Source organism: Dermacentor albipictus, chromosome 4 (assembly GCF_038994185.2).
Source record: "Dermacentor albipictus isolate Rhodes 1998 colony chromosome 4, USDA_Dalb.pri_finalv2, whole genome shotgun sequence".
NCBI lineage: Eukaryota > Metazoa > Arthropoda > Arachnida > Ixodida > Ixodidae > Dermacentor > Dermacentor albipictus.
This window is the reverse complement of record NC_091824.1, coordinates 62,919,698-62,938,045: the sequence shown is the minus strand read 5'-3', so window position 1 is coordinate 62,938,045 and position 18,348 is coordinate 62,919,698. Positions and strand designations below refer to the sequence as shown.

The following is an 18,348-nucleotide window of genomic DNA, read 5'->3' as shown; positions in this document are numbered from 1 at the left end:
AGAACAGGTGCTAAGGCAAGGGAAGTGCAGTCAGGAATGGCAGAAAATTAGGTGGGATCATGAAATTGAGAAATTGGCAGGTGCAAGTTGGAATCAGCTAGTGCTAGGCAGGGGTAATTGGAAATAGCTGGGAAAGGCCTTCGTCCTGCAGTGTACACAAAAATAAAATGATGATGGTGATGATTTATGAATGTGCAGCAAAGGTGCCACTGCTTCTTGGAATACACATTTCACTTTCATGTTACTCTAAAGCGTGTGTGTGTGTGTGTGTGCGTGCGTGCGCATGCGCATGTAACGATTTGTTGAAAGCCACTACTGTGGGTCACTTCATAAGAAGCCAACAAGCACTGACACCAAGGACAACATAGGGGAAATTACTTGTGCTTAATAAATGAAATAAATGACAAATTCATGGAAATGAAAGTGGATGAAAAAACAACTTGCCCCAGATGGGGAATGATCCCACAACTTTTGCATTACACATGCGATGCTCTACCAATTGAGCTACCGTGGTGCCGTTTCCCCATCCACTTTCTTGGGTACTTATGTTTCCTAGTAGAACCCTGGGAGTATTAGCCAGCGCCACCACTCGCAAACCTTGGCGGCGGACGTAGAACATCCTTTGTGCTGCAGGCGTCACGAGAACGTGATCTTTTTGGGTGAAGGCAACCGGTCAATAAACCCGCACATGCTACTTAAATGCATCAGTGTTGTCGGATTTGAGACCCTCGTTATGCAATAAATGAAAAGAAAGGGGGTTAACCAAGGGGCTCGATTTTTATTAGTTATATCATAAGAAGCCAACAAACAGACTCCAAGGACCACATAGGAAAAATGTGTGTGCTTCATTAAGCGTTCTCAGCGGATTACAAATGCCAGCTTGCTGAAATCTGCACCTTCCCATGCAGTGATGCTGTTCTGTTCCTCACACCTGGCGTCCTCCACGTTTCATTGTTTTCTTTCACAGAATAGTGCTTACCAAAAAGCTACTACAGTGGTACTTCAGGAGAAAAATTGAGAGGAAAAATGAGGAGCTTACAGATCTGATAAAGCAGAAGCGCTCAGTGCTTGACAATGTCATGGAAACTGAGACCTACAAGGTTGCCAAGGAAATTCTGGAGAAGTATGATCCAGAAACACTCAGGAAAAGTGTCGTAAGTACAAAAATTTCTTGCGGTAATAGGGGAAGGCCTGTTGCAATGTACAGTTTCATTCCTAAACAATTATGTGATGCATGTTCCTGGAAAAACTAACTTTTAATTTATAGGCCAACGTCATTGTAATTTCACTTTGACTAAATTAGTTATAAATGTTTAGCACAGTTGACTTTCGTTAATTCAACTCTTGCAGGGCTACAACATTTAGTCTATTCATCCGAAAAGTTGAATTAAGAAACGTCAGCAATATGAACTTTCTTTTATTGCTTGATGTAGTCTGTATGTAATGCATTTTTGTTTGTTGCTCTTGAAGAGCAACCTAACCAACGTGAGGTGAAGAGAACCGACATATTTAAATGCTGCCTCAGCATGACACATAGCTTCCTGGGCAGGAGGAGCATCGGCCACTAAAACATAGCAAAATTAAATGCAACATTTTCACACCTCGGGAAGCAGCAGGACTGTCTGCTGCATTTATTGCTTTCAAGCTTTTAATAAAAGCTGCGTGCATGAGGGGACACCATTGGGGGTTGCATTGCTTTTGAGTTCAAATAAACAAGTTTTTCTTCGATAACAATGTATGGCTTTTTGCTGCAGTTCTCCAGTGCCTTCGAATTAAGTAAAAAGATCTAATTAACTGAGTTCGAGTTAACAGTGGTCTACTTTAACAATAGTATTGGCAAAGCTGCTGTGCTGGTAGTTGTCTAGTTTTCTTGTTAACAGCCTTTAGTAGCACCTCAGCCGACAACACAGCATCTTGTTCTTAGTGGATGTGATGCAAATTTTAGACCACAACTTTGCCAAAATTGTCGTTATGCCGTAGGTGCCGCCTAATCTTGGAGGTCATGCTGAGCAGCCGTGCTGTTCCTTAATGTTCTGGGTTTTGTGTCACTTCTGGCAACCAGTAATGGCAGCATTTTAATGTGAATAGCATTGTTTACCTACTTCAGCTGTTCTGAGCCTATCTATGTATCTGTCTGTCCGTCCGTCCGTTCGTTCATCCCACCTTTTACGCCAAATCAAGTTTTATGCCCAAGTTGTCTACCCACTTGGGCAACTAGGTTCTGATGTCGTCAGGGCCGTTCATCATCATTTTATTCTCATCATGCGTCGTCATCGCACCTTCTACCTTGACCTAGTGGCCCATGTTGTCTAATAGCTTGGGCTACTAGATATGGGGTCGTGGTTGCAATGCCTTCGTTGTCACATCGCCATAGTGATGCCATCATAGTCGTTCAGTCATCATTCCAGCTTCGCTACCTGACTCCCGTCATGCTGTCGTCGTCATACCTTCTACTCCAACCTAGTGGTCTAAGTTGTCTAATAGCCTGGGCCACGAAGTATGGGCTTGGCGTCATTATGCTGTCGTGGCCATTGCATCATCATCATTCCAGCTGTGTCACCCAACTCTCGTCATGTCGTCATCGTCACACTGTCTGTCTTTTTATCACTTTCACTTCAGTGATGTTGTCTTGTCGTCGTGCTGTCATCGTCATGCTGTCATCACCGTTCAGTCAACGTTAGCATTTCTTCGTCATTGTATTCTAATCATATTGTCATTACTTAATTAGGATTATGCCACTCTTGTCATGCCATCATCGCCAAGCAGTCACTATCATTCCTACATTGTCAGACTGTCGTCGTAATGCTGTCGTGGCCTAGCCACCATCATCGCTCCAGCTTCGTCACCCAACTTTCATCATGCCATCATTGTCGTACAGCTTTCATAATACAATCATGGTCGTACCATTATCATCATACGCTCATCGGCATTCTATTGTCCTCATGCCGTTGTCATGCACTCATTGTCGTACCGTTGCTGGGATGCTGTCGCAGTTGTTCTGTGGTCATTATTTTAACTTCAACATCCGTATCTCTTTATGCCATCATCATCGTACCGTTGTCGTTATGCCAATGTTGTCACACTGTCGTTTCACGACTTCAGCTTTGTTATGCCATCGTCGTCATGCCATCATCATTATACTACCTTCATCGATCCATCAACGTCATTTCTTGTGGGATGACATCGGAGTATGTGGCATATAGCCGAAGCAACAAAAGTCTCAGAACGGCCACTAAACTTGTTAAAAATGTGCATTCTTGAATATGGTTGTCGCTACATTGCTCGATTGCTATTCACATTACCATCGACAGTCTCGTGAGATGCCATAATTTTTATCTAATTTTGCTATCAAAAATGTCTATTTTGTAAGCTTTTCAAAATGCATCCTCTCATACTTCACAATCGAAAAATTTTGCATTTTGGCGATCTTATGTCTGCAGTGTTTGAAATTAGGCTTATTACACTGACCGAAATTGCATTGCAGTTGGCCTCTAAGAACACAATAAGGAGATAACTAACTCAAAGACTTATAGATTTGTCTTCAGTAACCAAATTGAAGTTTCTTTTAATTCTGTGGAGATAGAGATTAAAGGACTGTTGAAAAAAAAGAAGCTGTTTTAAGATAGCTTGACTGGTTCACAGCCCCTATCAAATAGATCAGTCTCATCATGGTTTGAAGCTTCAGAAGCCAGACTGGATGTGGTAACGAATTATTCATAGCAACATCTTTTTGAAGTCGCACATGCTCGTCACTAAGTTTTGGTGGTGTCTTCTAGGCTATAAATAACTTTTCACTAATTTATTAAAGACTACATTGCATACAAAAGTAATCAACCTGCCGTAAACTTTGGAATATTTCTCACAGAACATGTTCTAATTGTCCACAGGTATATAGCAAATGATTTCTCCAGAAATATGCAAGATAGTGAAATTACATGAAAGTAAAAGTTGTTATCCACCCAAGAATAGCATCAAGCTACAAAGGAAGACCATGTGGCTTTCTCGGAAAGAAAGCTTTGCAGCTGAACAAAAATTAGTTTATTTCAAGAAAGAATTTGTTTGTTTACAATCAAGCCCACTTAAAACAATCCCAGATATGACAATCCTTCGGTTATTATACAAAAAAAAGGTGAGGCGGGCAGACAGGACACAAGAGTAGAGAAGTGGACAACTAGGGTCCACTTCTCTACTCTTGTGTCCTGTCTGCCCGCCTCACCTCTTTTTTGCATAATGAATCCTTACCAACTAGCTCAGCTTTCTGTCATTCTAACCATCGGTTATAATGACCACATTTCAGTACATTCACGATTTTTCGACTGCGACTATTGAAACGGCTTCCAGATATAACGAATGCATTTTAAATTGCTGCACTGTTACTACGAATGCTTCTAACTCAGTCATGGTGAAAAGAGGGCGTTTGTGAAGTACCAAAACGCGGAAGCATGACCAAACTGGGTGCATGGCAGCGCAAGCATCGCTCCAGTCCAACTGTGGCGATGATAGGGCCTTCGAGATGAACAAGTGGCCACAGAGCGTAGATTTATGAAGCTGCAAAAGTAACAAGATCTACTCACTTTCATTGCATAGGGAGGAGGTGCATAACATAAACAGCATGGCGCTAGGCGTGCACTGGTGTGTCTGCTGGTGGGATCTCGGATGCCACGATGGCAGCACTCTTGTTCTTGAGCAGTCGTCAGTGCGGCACCATGTGCATTGTGCCTACTTCAATGATTTGGGATGGCCATCTATGTTCTTCCATCGTGGGAACAATGGCCACTCAAGTGTTCCTGTCATTATTCGCACGGCCTAAGTCGGCGAGAATGCTGCACCATGTGCCAATGCCACACATGTTGCAAAGAATCGGCAGTTACTGCTCCATTATCAGGAGATCACAGTTCAGCGACGCTTTGTTTACTTATGCGAATAGCTGATAATGGTTTGAGGTGACTCTTTACCTTTTGAACAGTTTTTTCTTTTCTTTTTTTTTCCGCCCGAAGAACGTAATTTTTTTCGGCTCTTTAATAAACACTGTAGTCATCATGACTGAAATGAGCACCCTGCGCAAATCATTGATAACCATATGGAACATCTCAGCAGAAGGGACGATATGTGAAATTCTGTAAGCTGGCTTTCCCACACATTTAACCTGCCATAACCAAGGCGGCCGGGTTCTCGCTAGTAGCACCGTTAAAGCTGTTACATGTGTTTTGAAAGCTTGGACAAGGCGGGAAGCAGAGGGTGGATGAAATACAGTCACCAGCCCGCATGTTGACATGAATTACGACTCTAGTCTGACTTCTGCTATCTTGGGTTAGGTCATATTAGGTTTGCGTAGAAATGCACGGGCAGGTTTCGCATATCACCTATTGCAGTCTAGTCATCACACATTATAAAATGAATGCCTTTTAACGTAAGGATTACATCAAAAAGAGAAAAGCCCCTTTGTGGTTCTTTAACCTACGGTCTGATTTAAAAAAAATTTTTTTTTTTGTCTTTTTCAGAAATTGGAAGAGAAGACTGTCAAGCCATTGCTTGGCACGGATCCAGGTGAGCCCTGCTTGCAGCTTGAACACGTCTTTCAAGAAGAGCCTAGTAACCTGCTTTTTCAAGAGCAACAGTACTGCATTTTGCACATGTACTTACAAGTTGCAGTGCAGGTGTTATAGTGACGCTAACAGTATTCCCTGAAGAGTATTTGTGCATAGTTTTGGATGAAAGCATGCTCACGAAATAATCTGGCTTCAAAGAATGCATACTTTGAATAACCAAATCTCCAGCAAAGAAGGCAAATGGGAATTTTCTAGGCACCTTGTTGTTGAATGTGTTAGTAACATTTCTAGAACTAATATTCAATGCTTAGAAGAAGCAAGGTGCAATGTTATGAGCTGGGGTTCTGTTGTCTGTGGTTTATTGGACAGAAAGAAGCACCAATGTCTGCATGTCTTTTTTGAGGCTATGGCTGGTGCTATTGCTCCTGTCTCCTGTATGGGAAAGTTAAGGAAAAGATGGTTTGTTAGACCAATGAACATTAAGGGATGCAGTGAGGTGAATCAATTTCTGCCTTATAACTGTGATCAAAACGATTTGAAACATATGCGGCTACAGCATGAGGTTTTGTGACAGATGACACATTATTGTAGCTGTGATAGTAGTCAAGAAAGAAATCCTTTAGGAAGATATTGCAGTTCTACCTGTGTAGGAGCTTGAAAATATTGTCTGATTCTCCCTTTTAGTGTAGACCCTAATGCATGCACTCTCAAATATATTGTAAAACAGAGGGGACGCTATCAGTCACATTGGGATTTTAAATGTTGTCGTAAATGTCGTTAAGCCGTCATCATCATTCCAGCGTCATCACTATGCCATCGTTACACAGTCATTGTCATGCTGTCATGGTCATGGATGACCCTGGCAAGTGAGAGTGTCATAGCAAAGCGGGCAGATCCCAGAGACAGTGTATATAGCATATAGCCAAAGCAATGAAAATCGCGGGCTGACCACTGCAGATTGTAACTAAAGGTGTCTTCATCAATACGACTACATGGCTTGAATGCTAATCGAATGAACGTCGACAGTCATTGTGAGACGGATTCTGCTGTCATTAAGGCGAAAGCATTATTAAGTGGCTCGTTGCAATGGCTCATACACCCTTAAGGGGGGATGAGGGTCTTGAAAACTTTTTTTTTATTTCTTAACGTATCTTCCTGAAAATTCGCATGCAGATATATCTTTCAATGCTGATTCCAAATATATATTCAGATTTGATATATCTCATTTAGAAATGAAGATATCGCAAAATAACTGATCCCACATAGGTCTTTTGTTACGGGCCATTATGGTAATTTCTTAATTGAAAAAACTAGTTTTAAAGAATAGCTGTCATTTCCAAGGACCTACTGCACATCCTAAAGCTAAAGAAATTTTTAAAAAGTCATCATATAGGTCATGAATGAATATCAAAGTAGGAAGAAAAAAACAATGCAGGAGTAATTAGCTTACACCTGACCTAATTGCTAGTCTATTTGGTTTAATGAAAAATGGAAAGCTTTAGGATGCAGCTGAGGTTTCACTGAAAAAAATGATACCTAATTCAATAAAATCAGTTGATGCAAACATTATGAAAAGTTCCGTAAGGCAAAGGCATTTGATCAAAAAAGCAAAGCTGAGAAAATTGCATTCAAAGTTTTGCTTACTCTGCCACTTTTGTTTACCTATCACATGAAAAAATTTAATGCTTTAGCATGCAGCCCAGTCATTACTGAACACAATAACACCAAACTCACAGAAATCTGTTCATGTAAAGATTGTGAAAACTTCTGTATTGCGTTGGCCTTTGACAAAAAAAAAAGCTCAAAAAGTCACCTGCTATTTTCTATGAATCTGCCACACATTCACAAAAGTCCTGGGCAGTAGTCCTGGGTTCTGTCAGGCTTGTGTTTCTTGGCCATCCTCTTCTTCACCTTTTCAGCGTTGGTGTGACTTTTATCAGACCTGCACAGCCTCTGTTTATCTTTCTCAAGGCTCCTACGAATGAGGCAGCTCCCAGGACTGTAACCAAGCTGTGCTGCAACAGCTCTGCTGGTTGCTGCCATTCCTTGGTTGAAGCGAGAAACTGCTTCTGCAACAGCTCTTTCAACAGCCAGCAAAGAGTCATGCGTGTTCTTGGAGCTTTGGCTCCAAATGACAGAGTGTAGGCACTCAATGGCGTTCTGTGTCATGCCATCTTTGCAGCGCTCCAAGAGGGCCTCGTCGCCCAGCCTTGCAAATATTGGCTCAAGAGCAGTGCGAACGTGGCCTGGCAGAGGGTTTTTGTGTGGTGACGGCTCCACTTGGTTCGCCAAAGCACGATTGAAGGCACACCACGAATCAACCCCTTGAGGACAGCAACTGTGGTCTGGGGCTTCATCTGTCGAGGTCATGTGCAACAGCGTGGCATGCACTGCCTTTTTCATGCCTGCAACGTCGTGGCTGTGGCTCCGCAAGGCATACCCATAGTAGTTTGTAATTTTCTTTATCTTATCTTGGGTGAGGTTGCCCTTTCCGCCAAGAGATTCTCCTTGTGCCTTCTTCTTCTCCACCAAGTTGTGAAGAGCCGTCCCCATCCGCTTGTGGACATGGTTCAAGCAGTCTTTCTTTTCAATGGATATATATCCATACACTTCTCCTGAGGTCAATGCATGAAAGGTGCGGCTATCACCATCAGAAAGTATAGTTGTGTACCGCAACCCATTTTTTTCCAGAGACCTGTTGAACAAAATGATAGCTGCTTCAGTCTCCATCCGGCCGGCATTGCAGTCGATGTTTTTCATGCACTTGTGGTTCACAGCCCAGTCACCGTACCCATCATCACTGGGATCAGGTGCCCCTTGGCACCCACGACAGTACCTCGAGAGCACAACATGGTCCAGTACTAGGCCAGTGTATAGCTCTATGATGCAGCCTACTGCAATATTTGAATTGTGACCACGTGTCTTCCATGTGCCATCAAATATGACATCTACATTTCCTGGTGGATTCAGGAAGTTCTTGTACATGTCCTTCACCACTTTGACGCTTGCTGCTTCTGTAGCAGTAGCTACTGCCTGGCAAGCTTTCACCATGGTGTCCATATGCCCCCTGAAAGTCTTGTGGTGAAGTCCTCGGTGAGAGAGGTTCATGGTGGCACAAAAATCTGCTAGGGCAGTCGCTCCCTTGCCTATACTTTGAATTCCCTTCATTGCCCGCAAATTGACTTCAAAGGGCGTGATGTTGGATTTCCCGGGCACTCGTGGCGACGAGAAGTGCCGCTCGGCGAAATCGCAATTTGAGCATGTGAGCTCCAACTTCACTGCTAGGCCGTATTCTCTCTCACTGCACTTTGCGAGTTGGAGAGTGGTCATCCCACACTTGCTGCAGCTTGTGGACACAAACATCTTCTTTAGCACTGAGAGATCAACGATGATGTACTCTGTGCCGCGATCGTCATCTTCACTTGCTGTGCCGACGTTCATTAGCTCGAACTTGCGGGAAGTCGCGGACTGCTTCGCCAATGAAGTTTTAATGTTGTCTGCGTAATTTTCGCGCCCCGCGCACTCCGCCTCCGTGAAAAACACCGTGTCGAAGCGTTGAGCACGCGAGCTCGGTTCAGCCGCGTCCGTCGGCACCGAAGCGGCGTGCGGAAACGCCGAAGTCAACGTTAGGCTTAGGTCAGCCGGCTCAGCCGCTTCCGACGACACGGAATCCGAAGCGACTTGCAGCGTCTCAAAAGTTGGCATTTTCGACGGGCTTAGTCCAGGCGCATCCACCGGCACTGCACAGACTTGCGTTAACGAAGTTGACACTGATCGGCACTGTCCAGCCGCGTCCACAGGCGAAGCTAGCGTCGACGGGGTTTGTTCAGCCGCATCCACCGGCGAAGCTGTTGTTGGCGAGCTCAGTCCTGCCGCATCCACCAAGGGCACAGCAGCTTGCGGCATCACCGAAGCTGTAGTTCTCGACGATGTAGCGCTGTTCTTATTCCATGCGCGTCTCTTTTTGCCGACTGCTTTTCGCGTGCTTGCTTTCAAGCGCGCGTCTCGCACCATCGTGACACGCGGAACAAAGCCACCAGGCACGCAAAAGCAAGAAATTCGTGGTTAAAAGAAGCGACCCAATAGCCAAAATATCTAGAAGAACGATAAAGAAAAAGGCAGAACGAAAAATACTAGGAAACAAAGAGGAGCTCGAAAAATGACGTGCGTGCAGGCGAAAGCAGACGACGTGAAGGAGTCGGACAACGCGGCCGCGGAAGGCGAAGCATACGTCACGGCCAATCAGAGGGCTGCGCCTCGAGGAGGCGCCCGGTTCACCCAATCAGCGGCTGTCTCGCGACGATTTCCCGCTTGAGAACGGGTGCCAATCCCTCCGCTGCACGAGGGTCAACAGCGTGCCGAGGGGCGCCAGAATGGAGAGCGGGAAACCAGCTTTCAAACGAGACCAAGATGGCGCCGATCGGTACGCGTCGCGCGGAGCTACGGCAGCTTGAAAATGAGGCAAATCTTCGCGCTTGGCGTTCAATTTCGGCTCACCGACGTTTATAAATTACCGTTTATTTTATACTTTGAGTAGGAATTGCGCCATAATATTTTGTAGAGGCATAGTTGGGACATTAAAGACTTCAAAAACGCAATTTTTGAAAATTGCCATTTTTGACCATTTTTCGCGATTTCAAGACCCGCGTCCCCCCTTAAGGTGGCATCTAGTCGAGTGGTACAAAAATTATCATCAGCAGCAATGGCTCATACCCCCATAAGCAAGCAAAAATGCAATGGCTCATACATTCATTGAATTCACCCACACATCACACAGAACAGCATACGTATCAATAAAGAACAAGCTCAAAACAAGCATCCACAATAAAGCATTGCATACCCCCTTCGGAAGTACGCTATGGTCGAGAATGCTCGCCAAGCGAGATACGAGGTGCTACGTGCGAAGCAGCGGGAGCAAGGCGTTTGACCGCGAGTGCTGCTTTCCCCTGCTGAGAGGATGCAACGTAAAGTCGAAGAGACACGTCATTGACACAAGTCTGACCTCGCTATATGAGCACATGAAGCTGCAGCTAAGCATCAAAAACAAGCTGAAAAACCTGAACTGTGAAAGCAGCAACGCAATGATGCGAGACGGCAACGTAGAGAGGAAGCCAAGGCTCACAGACAATGACTTGCCACACGTGTGCTTCACATTGCAGCTCATTATCTTTCGAAAGAAGTCTCACCCCTTCGATCACATAACTTAATGCAATACCAAGTGTGGAGCAGGCTTTTGCCTTCACATGTTTTGTACAGGAGTGTAGCACGCTGCCATACTTTTTTTTAAAATCGTGATATTTTTACGCATAAAAACAATAAGACTGCACACCTGCATAACCAATTCGAATTGTTGCACTTATATTGCAATATATTGTTGAATGGGATCGATTTGCTTGGCCATTTTAAGCCAGAAAGGTGAAGCTGAGGCAGATCCATCTACTTGCCACAATTCCCGTGCTTGGCCAAACTCCCATGCAGCTGCCGTAGACACTGGCACCAGAAGGAAGACTGAAGAAGTGTAAACTTGACATGGAAATAAAAAGGCACACACACAGGTGCTTTTTATCTTCGTTTTATGGGCGTTTTTATGTAAGTGTCTTGCTCATGCTTCTGTAGTCATACTCGTGAAATCCCAGTGTTTACAAAGTTCCACTCTCATAAACTGGCACCAGATTTCCCATCTAGTAATTTGGCGGTGTAAGCTGTAATGGGCTCATTCCAATGGCCATTTCGGCTGGCGATGGTGTCCACCGCTGCCATCGCCGGTGGTGTCCATAGCAGCTATCACTAGGAATAGAAAAGAAATGCCCTGTTCCCACTGGGAATCGAACCCAGACCCATTGCGCTGGAGTCAGCTACTTTAGCACTGAGCCATGCCAACACTTGTTAGCTTGCAGTGTAAAAATGCCCTATAAACACGCCCTAGTACGTAAGGAGACGTGCAATGTGTGATGCGCACCGTGTAGCGTTGATAAATGCGCACTCAGCATTTGCATATTATTGCACCAGGTGGCACACCATGCAGCATTTGCACAGGTAGCGATACAAAGTAGTTAGATAAGGTTTGAGGAAGAAAAGGAAATTTAAGGAGATGTGTACAAAAATGCTAGAAAAAAAGTATATTGTGCACCTGATTGAATCAAGCTGGCCAGGCAGCTAGGTCACCGCCATACTTCAAAGGGGATGCCAATAAATAATAATTATTATCCTCATCATTAGCAGGCTAGGTTACTGTTTGTCACCGTTTTGTTTCAAGGGGGATGGCAATAAGTCATCCTCATAATCATCATCATCATTATCATCTTCATTAGCATTGCTCGCCATTGACGCTGGGCAGACAGTGCAGACTGTTTTCGTGAAACTGATGTGAAGAGACTTCGCCACAAAAGCCTGTAGTGCTTAGAGCCGTTTCTCCATTGTGGTCTTGCACCCTCCTTGTGCACTGGGTGCTTCCCGCCACCTTACGCCTTTATCAAATTTCTTTAATAACACATAACACCCAAAGGAATGCTAATATATATATAATAGAATGTGTAATAGACATAATGATTTTCTGCCTGCGTGTGTGCCTAAAAAGAGGTATGTTTGGCATGCGTAGATTTGCGCCGGCGCATGATCCCCCAATCCATGAAGGGCGCCCCCATGCGCCCAGGAGCCCGGCTACCTCACTCGAACCTCAAGATGCCTTCCTCCTCACTGCCGAACGCTCCCTTTGAGGAGCGCCGCATGATGGTGGTTGCTCCAGGCATGTCGAGGAACGGGCAGCAAGCACACGGTAAGGACTGCATCGCCTACAGAAAGGGGGCACCATGACCTTGATGAGTTACAAGAGCGTTAGCATGTCCGTAAGTGTAGTGCTGTATGTGGAATGCCAGGTTTACCGGAGAGGTAGTACAGCAGGAACAGTGCTGGCAGTAACATCTGATGATGCAAAGTCTTAACAAGAAAGCACACAAAGCCTGTAAACCTAATCCTGCAGTTAGTTACATATAGACCCTTTTTGCAGAGTAGTTTGCTCTAGAAGGATGATATGGCGTTTCCGGTGGCACGCCGCATGTTGCCTCAAGAGAACGCAAAACCGTTTGCCACTTCTACATTCCTACTGTGCGACTGGCTGTAGGAAATGCTACTTGGTGGTAGCTAACGCACTGAGCTCAATTCATGCTTCACAATGTGGGATGGTAGAGGGAAGACGTTTGCAGTATTTTGCTGTAAGTATCGTGACTGCCTTAGTAAGGAATGGAACGAATCTGTTTGGCCAAGTTCACGGACAGCTTCTAAACAAGGTCTGCCACTTTTGCCGGCCCTTCACAATGCATGCGTTTTCTCAAGGATAAAGATATTCACTCATCCACCAATGTTGTGTCGCTGACCTCCAAACAAAGGACTTCAACCCCGAAATGTCGGCAGGTGTGAGTACCGCTCGTTACACAATGACCCAGAGGGTAGCACCGCTTCCTGGCAGAGGTAAGCTTTCTGCATGTTATCTGCACACATCCACCCCCAACTAGCACTGAAACTTGCGTGCATTCTGTCGTTCGCGTATAAACAAATAAGTGAATGGGTTCATTTTTGAATCTATGCAATAAAGCATGGGAGATGACCATTACATCAACAGCAGATGAATGTTGAACTGCACATTTCGTGACGGTCCACGAGTAAGGAAGTGACTAGCGATAATACGCCCGTGCTACTAGCTATGTATTACAGTAAAATCCCGATAATTCGAAATCTCTTAATTCGAATTGACTGGTAATACAAACTGCTCTGTTGGTCCCAGCAATGTCATCTATTTGAATAAAGAGAAACACCCCCAAATTCGAATTCCCAAAACCAAGCAACAGTTTTTTCAAACAATAGCTCTCACTCCCATGCACTGCTTTTCAGACGAACCCAAGCCAAATGTGAAGCTTCGATGCATCAATAGCTACTGTAATGTCGCGTGCCGTAAAAGTGACAAGGAAAGAGACGTGGGAAGCCGAGACTGAACTGGAGCAAGCAGAGCAGCCTGCGTTCTCCCTTGCCATCGGTCTTAAATGAAGTAGGAGGAGCCCCCAAAGTCAACCTGGTCACGTTGCCGTGTCTGCATAGCTGCCATTTTAACCAAGCAGTCCCACTGGCAAGTGGCCAATGTGGCACTACTAAATGTAAAAAAAAAAATGAATAGAATAAAGGTGCCCTGATAGTTCATGCCATTCTTGGCCACTTTAGCCTCTCTTATTAATGAAATCATTGGGATGATGCATGCTTAGTCACGTATATTCGTTTGAGGCTGGCACCACTCGTTCGTTGTGAATTGATGGCATTTTGCACTCTTCGCACTGGTTCCAGTGCGATAGCATGATGCGTATGTTTGCCAAGACCAGAGAGAGTAAAAACGCCAAGCTGGCCAAGTTGGTAGGTTATGATCTTTGAAATCAATGGGTGAAGGGCAGGGAGCGAATCTGAATGAACTGATTTTGCCGTTGGACCTTTCAGTGTCGCTGACATACCGGTACGTTTCTGCATTTCTTTCCTGCCATGTTTCTTTTGACATTTCTTTTCTCAGATACAAATGTGGGAACCGCACCAACAAAGCATTTGCCAGGGACCGTGTAATTTCTTTTCACTGCACAATCAAAAATAAATGTTCGTTTTATACAAAAAATTTGAGGGATGCTAAAGCTTGGAACACAATAGCGTTCAAAGGCCCCTTACTGCTTTTCATGCTTCTTGGCAACTGCAGCTTATGCAACTGCAACGTTTACCGCGAAACGCTGGCTGCGAATGGTGTGCACAAAGGCAAGCTTTGTGGTAGAAAAGCGGCCTCTTGCATGGATCGGTCTCCTCTTATTGTTTCGCACATTTAATATTTCAGTACGAAAAGAGCTAACATAAAAAACATGCGTGGTCGGTGTTTTTTTTTTTTCCATTACATTTGTTTTTGGGCTATCGTTCTCAAAATTCCGAGGAATGACTTTGTGAAGAATGAAAGACAAGGTATGAGCAACTTTGGTGGTAGAGAAGTGGTTGGCTATGCATGGTTCGGAATTTGGTTAAAATTTTTTTTGCTGAGGCGACGTCCAATGTTGGACGCCGACACCGGATTTTCTACGACATAGGCTCCTTAACGCTATCGCGTTAACTGAGAAAAAATGCCTGCTGCAGGGGATGCGTTAGCTCTGATAAACCCGACACTGAAAGGGTTAACGAGGGTTAAACCGTTCTTGCTCTATTTTGCCAACTACTATTCCGAATGTTGTAAGTCCACTGGCCCTGTCGCCTGTGTATCTTGAGCATCCTGTCAGCTTTTGTTGCGAGTTAAAGCTGGCACAACTGTGCACAAATCCAGGTCCGTTGCCAGTGCCCGCCCTGCCCCGGCCAATCCTGCCTCGAGAGAGGACGGCTTTTGACAGAGTCATCGACTTTCTCGTGGGAGAGGGCCCCAGCAACCGGTACGCGCTCATCTGTACCCGCTGCTGCTCACATAACGGAATGGCGCTCAAGGAAGAATACGAGTACCTGTGTGAGTACTGACAGCCATTATTGCTTCTCTGTTCCCGATCTTTGGTACACTAGACCAGTGCCTCCTTCCTCTCTGTGCTTCGCAGGCATCTTTTTTCTTGCTATAAAGGCAGAGCTGCAGGACTCAAACACATGCTAAACATTTCTGCTACACGTAAGCCTTTCATTTTGTGTGCCGCTTCTAACATGAGAAATAAAAAACATACTTGTGGAGAGGGCGAACTGAGGAGGCCGATTTTTGTCAGTCACAACCACATGAAGCTAAAGGACGCGCAGGGGAAATTACTTGTCATTTTATTTTAAATGTAGAAATGATAAAACGAAAATGAAAGTTGACGAAAAAATGCCTTGCCCCCAGTGGGAGCCCCACCCTCATCCTCCACATGATTGTGTTATTGCATATACTCGCATAATGGATGCACTTTTCTTCCTGAAAAATTGAAGTAAGCTGAGGGAACGTGTTTACTGGGTAAATTTCAGTGGAACTTTTTCAAAACAGCAAACAATTAAATCAACAATCATCCAATCTTTTTCTTGGGCGCTCACCTGTATGTCTCTTGAGAAGTTGGCCTCTTACCTATATAGCCTTCCTCTTCAAAACAACTTACGACAGCAGCACCTGGCAGTCTGCCATTATCGCAAGCATCACAGTGAAGCGTATCTTTTTGCTACCCGTTGTTGTTTTTGACAAGCATGCCCTGTGCACCTCTTTCCTCAACCATCCTACTCATCAGCATGTAGAAGTCATCAGCTTCTGCTCAACGTTTCTAATTTGTGAGAAGGTAAACTCTCTGTCCCAGTTCAGGCATATCACAAAATTGTAGGGGCGTTCGAATTGCAAAATTTTCCCAATTGAATCGAATTTGAATACAGAGCCTTGATATACTGAAGTTGGTAAAACTGGCAATTTGCTTCATAATATTAAAATTTCGTTGCATTGAAATTCAAGCTTTTATGCAAACAAGTGCAGTCGCTGATGCATTTTTCTTACAGGGAAAGGGTCGCAGAATTATCGGACAATCGGAAAAAGCAAATTTGAATTAGAAAAATTTAATTTAGTTGAATTTGAGAGTCGGCGACGAAAGATATGGTTTCTTGCCGTGTTGACGATATCTTCACATTGGAGGTACGGAGCGAAACCAGCTACACTTTCACGTCCGCTCTGCCCCCCCCCCAGCTGATGGTGCCACCTGTAGTGGGGCGACGCTATCATGAAAAGCACTGGCAGCGGGAAGCGAGTGCTTTGTGTGCCTCTTGCTTCAACTCGTCTCCAAAACTTAAGACTGTGCGACTTCCAGTACTAAACGCGCAGGAAAACGGCACATGAATAGGGCACGGTCACTCTTTGCACACCTATGCGGCAGATTACCTCTAAAACAGGGCATGCAGACTGCATATGCGCTAGAAGAGGAGAAGCATGCTAACCTGCTCCCCCCCTTCTTTCTTTGCGCGTACGGGGTGACGCGTTGGAAGATGGTGCTCATCAAACCCACATCCTTTTCAGCTCACCCTCACACGCTTTCCTTTGCAGCCAAAGCGTAAAGCACATGGGGCGTGATGGAATCTTATCCCATTTGGTCTTCATATGGAAGATGACACTGCTCTGCTTTGGTGGTTGATCTCTTCGGTGGTTGATCCCTCCCGCTTTCCTCTCTTGCACGCGTGAGATTGAGCTGCCGCCGTCAGCTCTTCCGTGCCTGCTTTCACTTGCACATACAGAATACAGCGTGAGGCAATGATGTTATCGCTCCTGGACTTAAAACGAAACGAAACGTGACGGCGACGGCAGAAATGTGTCTAGAGTGTCCATATAATTGCTATCGCAATAAAAACAGATTGAAATAGTTTTACGTTATACCAGCCCAGGGTTGATTGCAGCTCTCTGGGTCTTCGGTGACATATGGTCACCCAGAAATTATGTTACCATATCAGTTGGACAGCATAACTTCAGAACATTTTCCGCTGTCGTCGTGAGCGTCGGTGCAGGAATATATAGTTTGATCGTAGTGCCACAGATCTATGCGCTTTACAGGAAAGCCTGCACCGTGCCCTCGACCGCTCGACCCGCTCTTCCATGTTCTAGTATGCTGCAAGCTACAAAGCAATCTTCTCCTATGTGCTTCTTGTTGGTTTATTCTGTGTTTCATCGTGGTTTGAAAGTGCGCTGCCATATTCCATTATTCCACCAAAATTCAGATTGGTGTGCTCGAAACTGCTTGAAAATGAAAATTTTATCTGCTCCAAACTCCTCAAAAATGCAATTTTACTTGCTCCAAAAATTGATCCAAAATGACTTTGGGCACTCCCACCCCTGAGTACAGTCGCCGACCGTTTATTCGGACCTCACGGGGACTGCGAAAATGTCCGAATAAACAGGTGTCCGAAAAAGCAGATTAAGAAAAAAAATGAAATCCTTTATTTCCACGCACTTATTTGGGCTTGGCAGTAGGCTTGGAAGAAAGCGTGAATGCGCCGTTGCACGCTGTTCCGTTTACGCGCAATCAGATAAGCCTGAATCTCGGAGAGGGTCGTACGGTCACTATTAGCGGCTGATAGCACAGTCACTGCTTGTACACGCTCCACATGCGACGGCAGCGTAGCACATGGTGAGTAATCTTCCGACTCTGAGTCATCGTCCGGCGGTGCAGCAGAAACCTGACGAATGATCTTGCCGTCGTCGAGTTCTGCGCATGTCAATACAGCAGTGTCAGCACCTATGAAACTTTCAAATGAGACGGTGTCCGGAACCGCAATGCAACCACTGCGTAGGTCTCGGAAGAACATTTTCCGCGTCAGGTGGGGCGCACATCGGAAGGCGACTTAGGCCTCCCGGCACCCGCTAGCCGGCATTCCCCAGCGAAGTCTGTGCGGGCACTGTCGGCGCCATTAGACACTTGACGCGATGTTTCCGTACACCGCGTTGGATCACCGAAACCTCGACACAGCGCACAAACGAAAAACGTGGCCTGCTCGCAGTCGTGCGCGAAGAAACACGGAGGAAGGAAACAAATAAGCTGCTGGATTGTCTTGACATGGCTTACTAAGCTGAAACCGGAACTGCTGCAGAGCCACTCTAACCAGGCAGAAACGATGATGATGAGCGGGGATTTCCAGTAGCGCCACTTCGTGGGGCAGCAAGGAAGCTCTGTTCAAAACAAACATGGCGTTCAGCAAGTCGAACAATGTATGGAACCATGCACCGGTCAGAGTCGGTGCATGGTGCTCTCGACCGAGTTGGCTCAAGGAGTGTCCGAAAAATCAGACGAGAGGTTGCAAGGTGTCCGAACTTTCGGCA

General features: G+C 45.2%; 1 protein-coding gene across 2 annotated transcripts in view; it reads left to right on the top strand.

Moving 5' to 3' along the window:
• LOC135896412 (endoplasmic reticulum junction formation protein lunapark-A-like) overlaps positions 1-18,348 on the top strand; it is a 70,138-nt gene that overhangs the window by 21,148 nt on the left and 30,642 nt on the right. For both annotated transcript variants that reach the window (XM_065424784.2, XM_065424785.2), the window contains exons 4-7: positions 968-1,154; positions 5,502-5,547; positions 12,148-12,324; positions 14,881-15,054. In XM_065424784.2, coding sequence (XP_065280856.1) covers positions 968-1,154; positions 5,502-5,547; positions 12,148-12,324; positions 14,881-15,054 — 584 coding nt within the window. The remainder of the gene's footprint in view (positions 1-967; positions 1,155-5,501; positions 5,548-12,147; positions 12,325-14,880; positions 15,055-18,348) is intronic.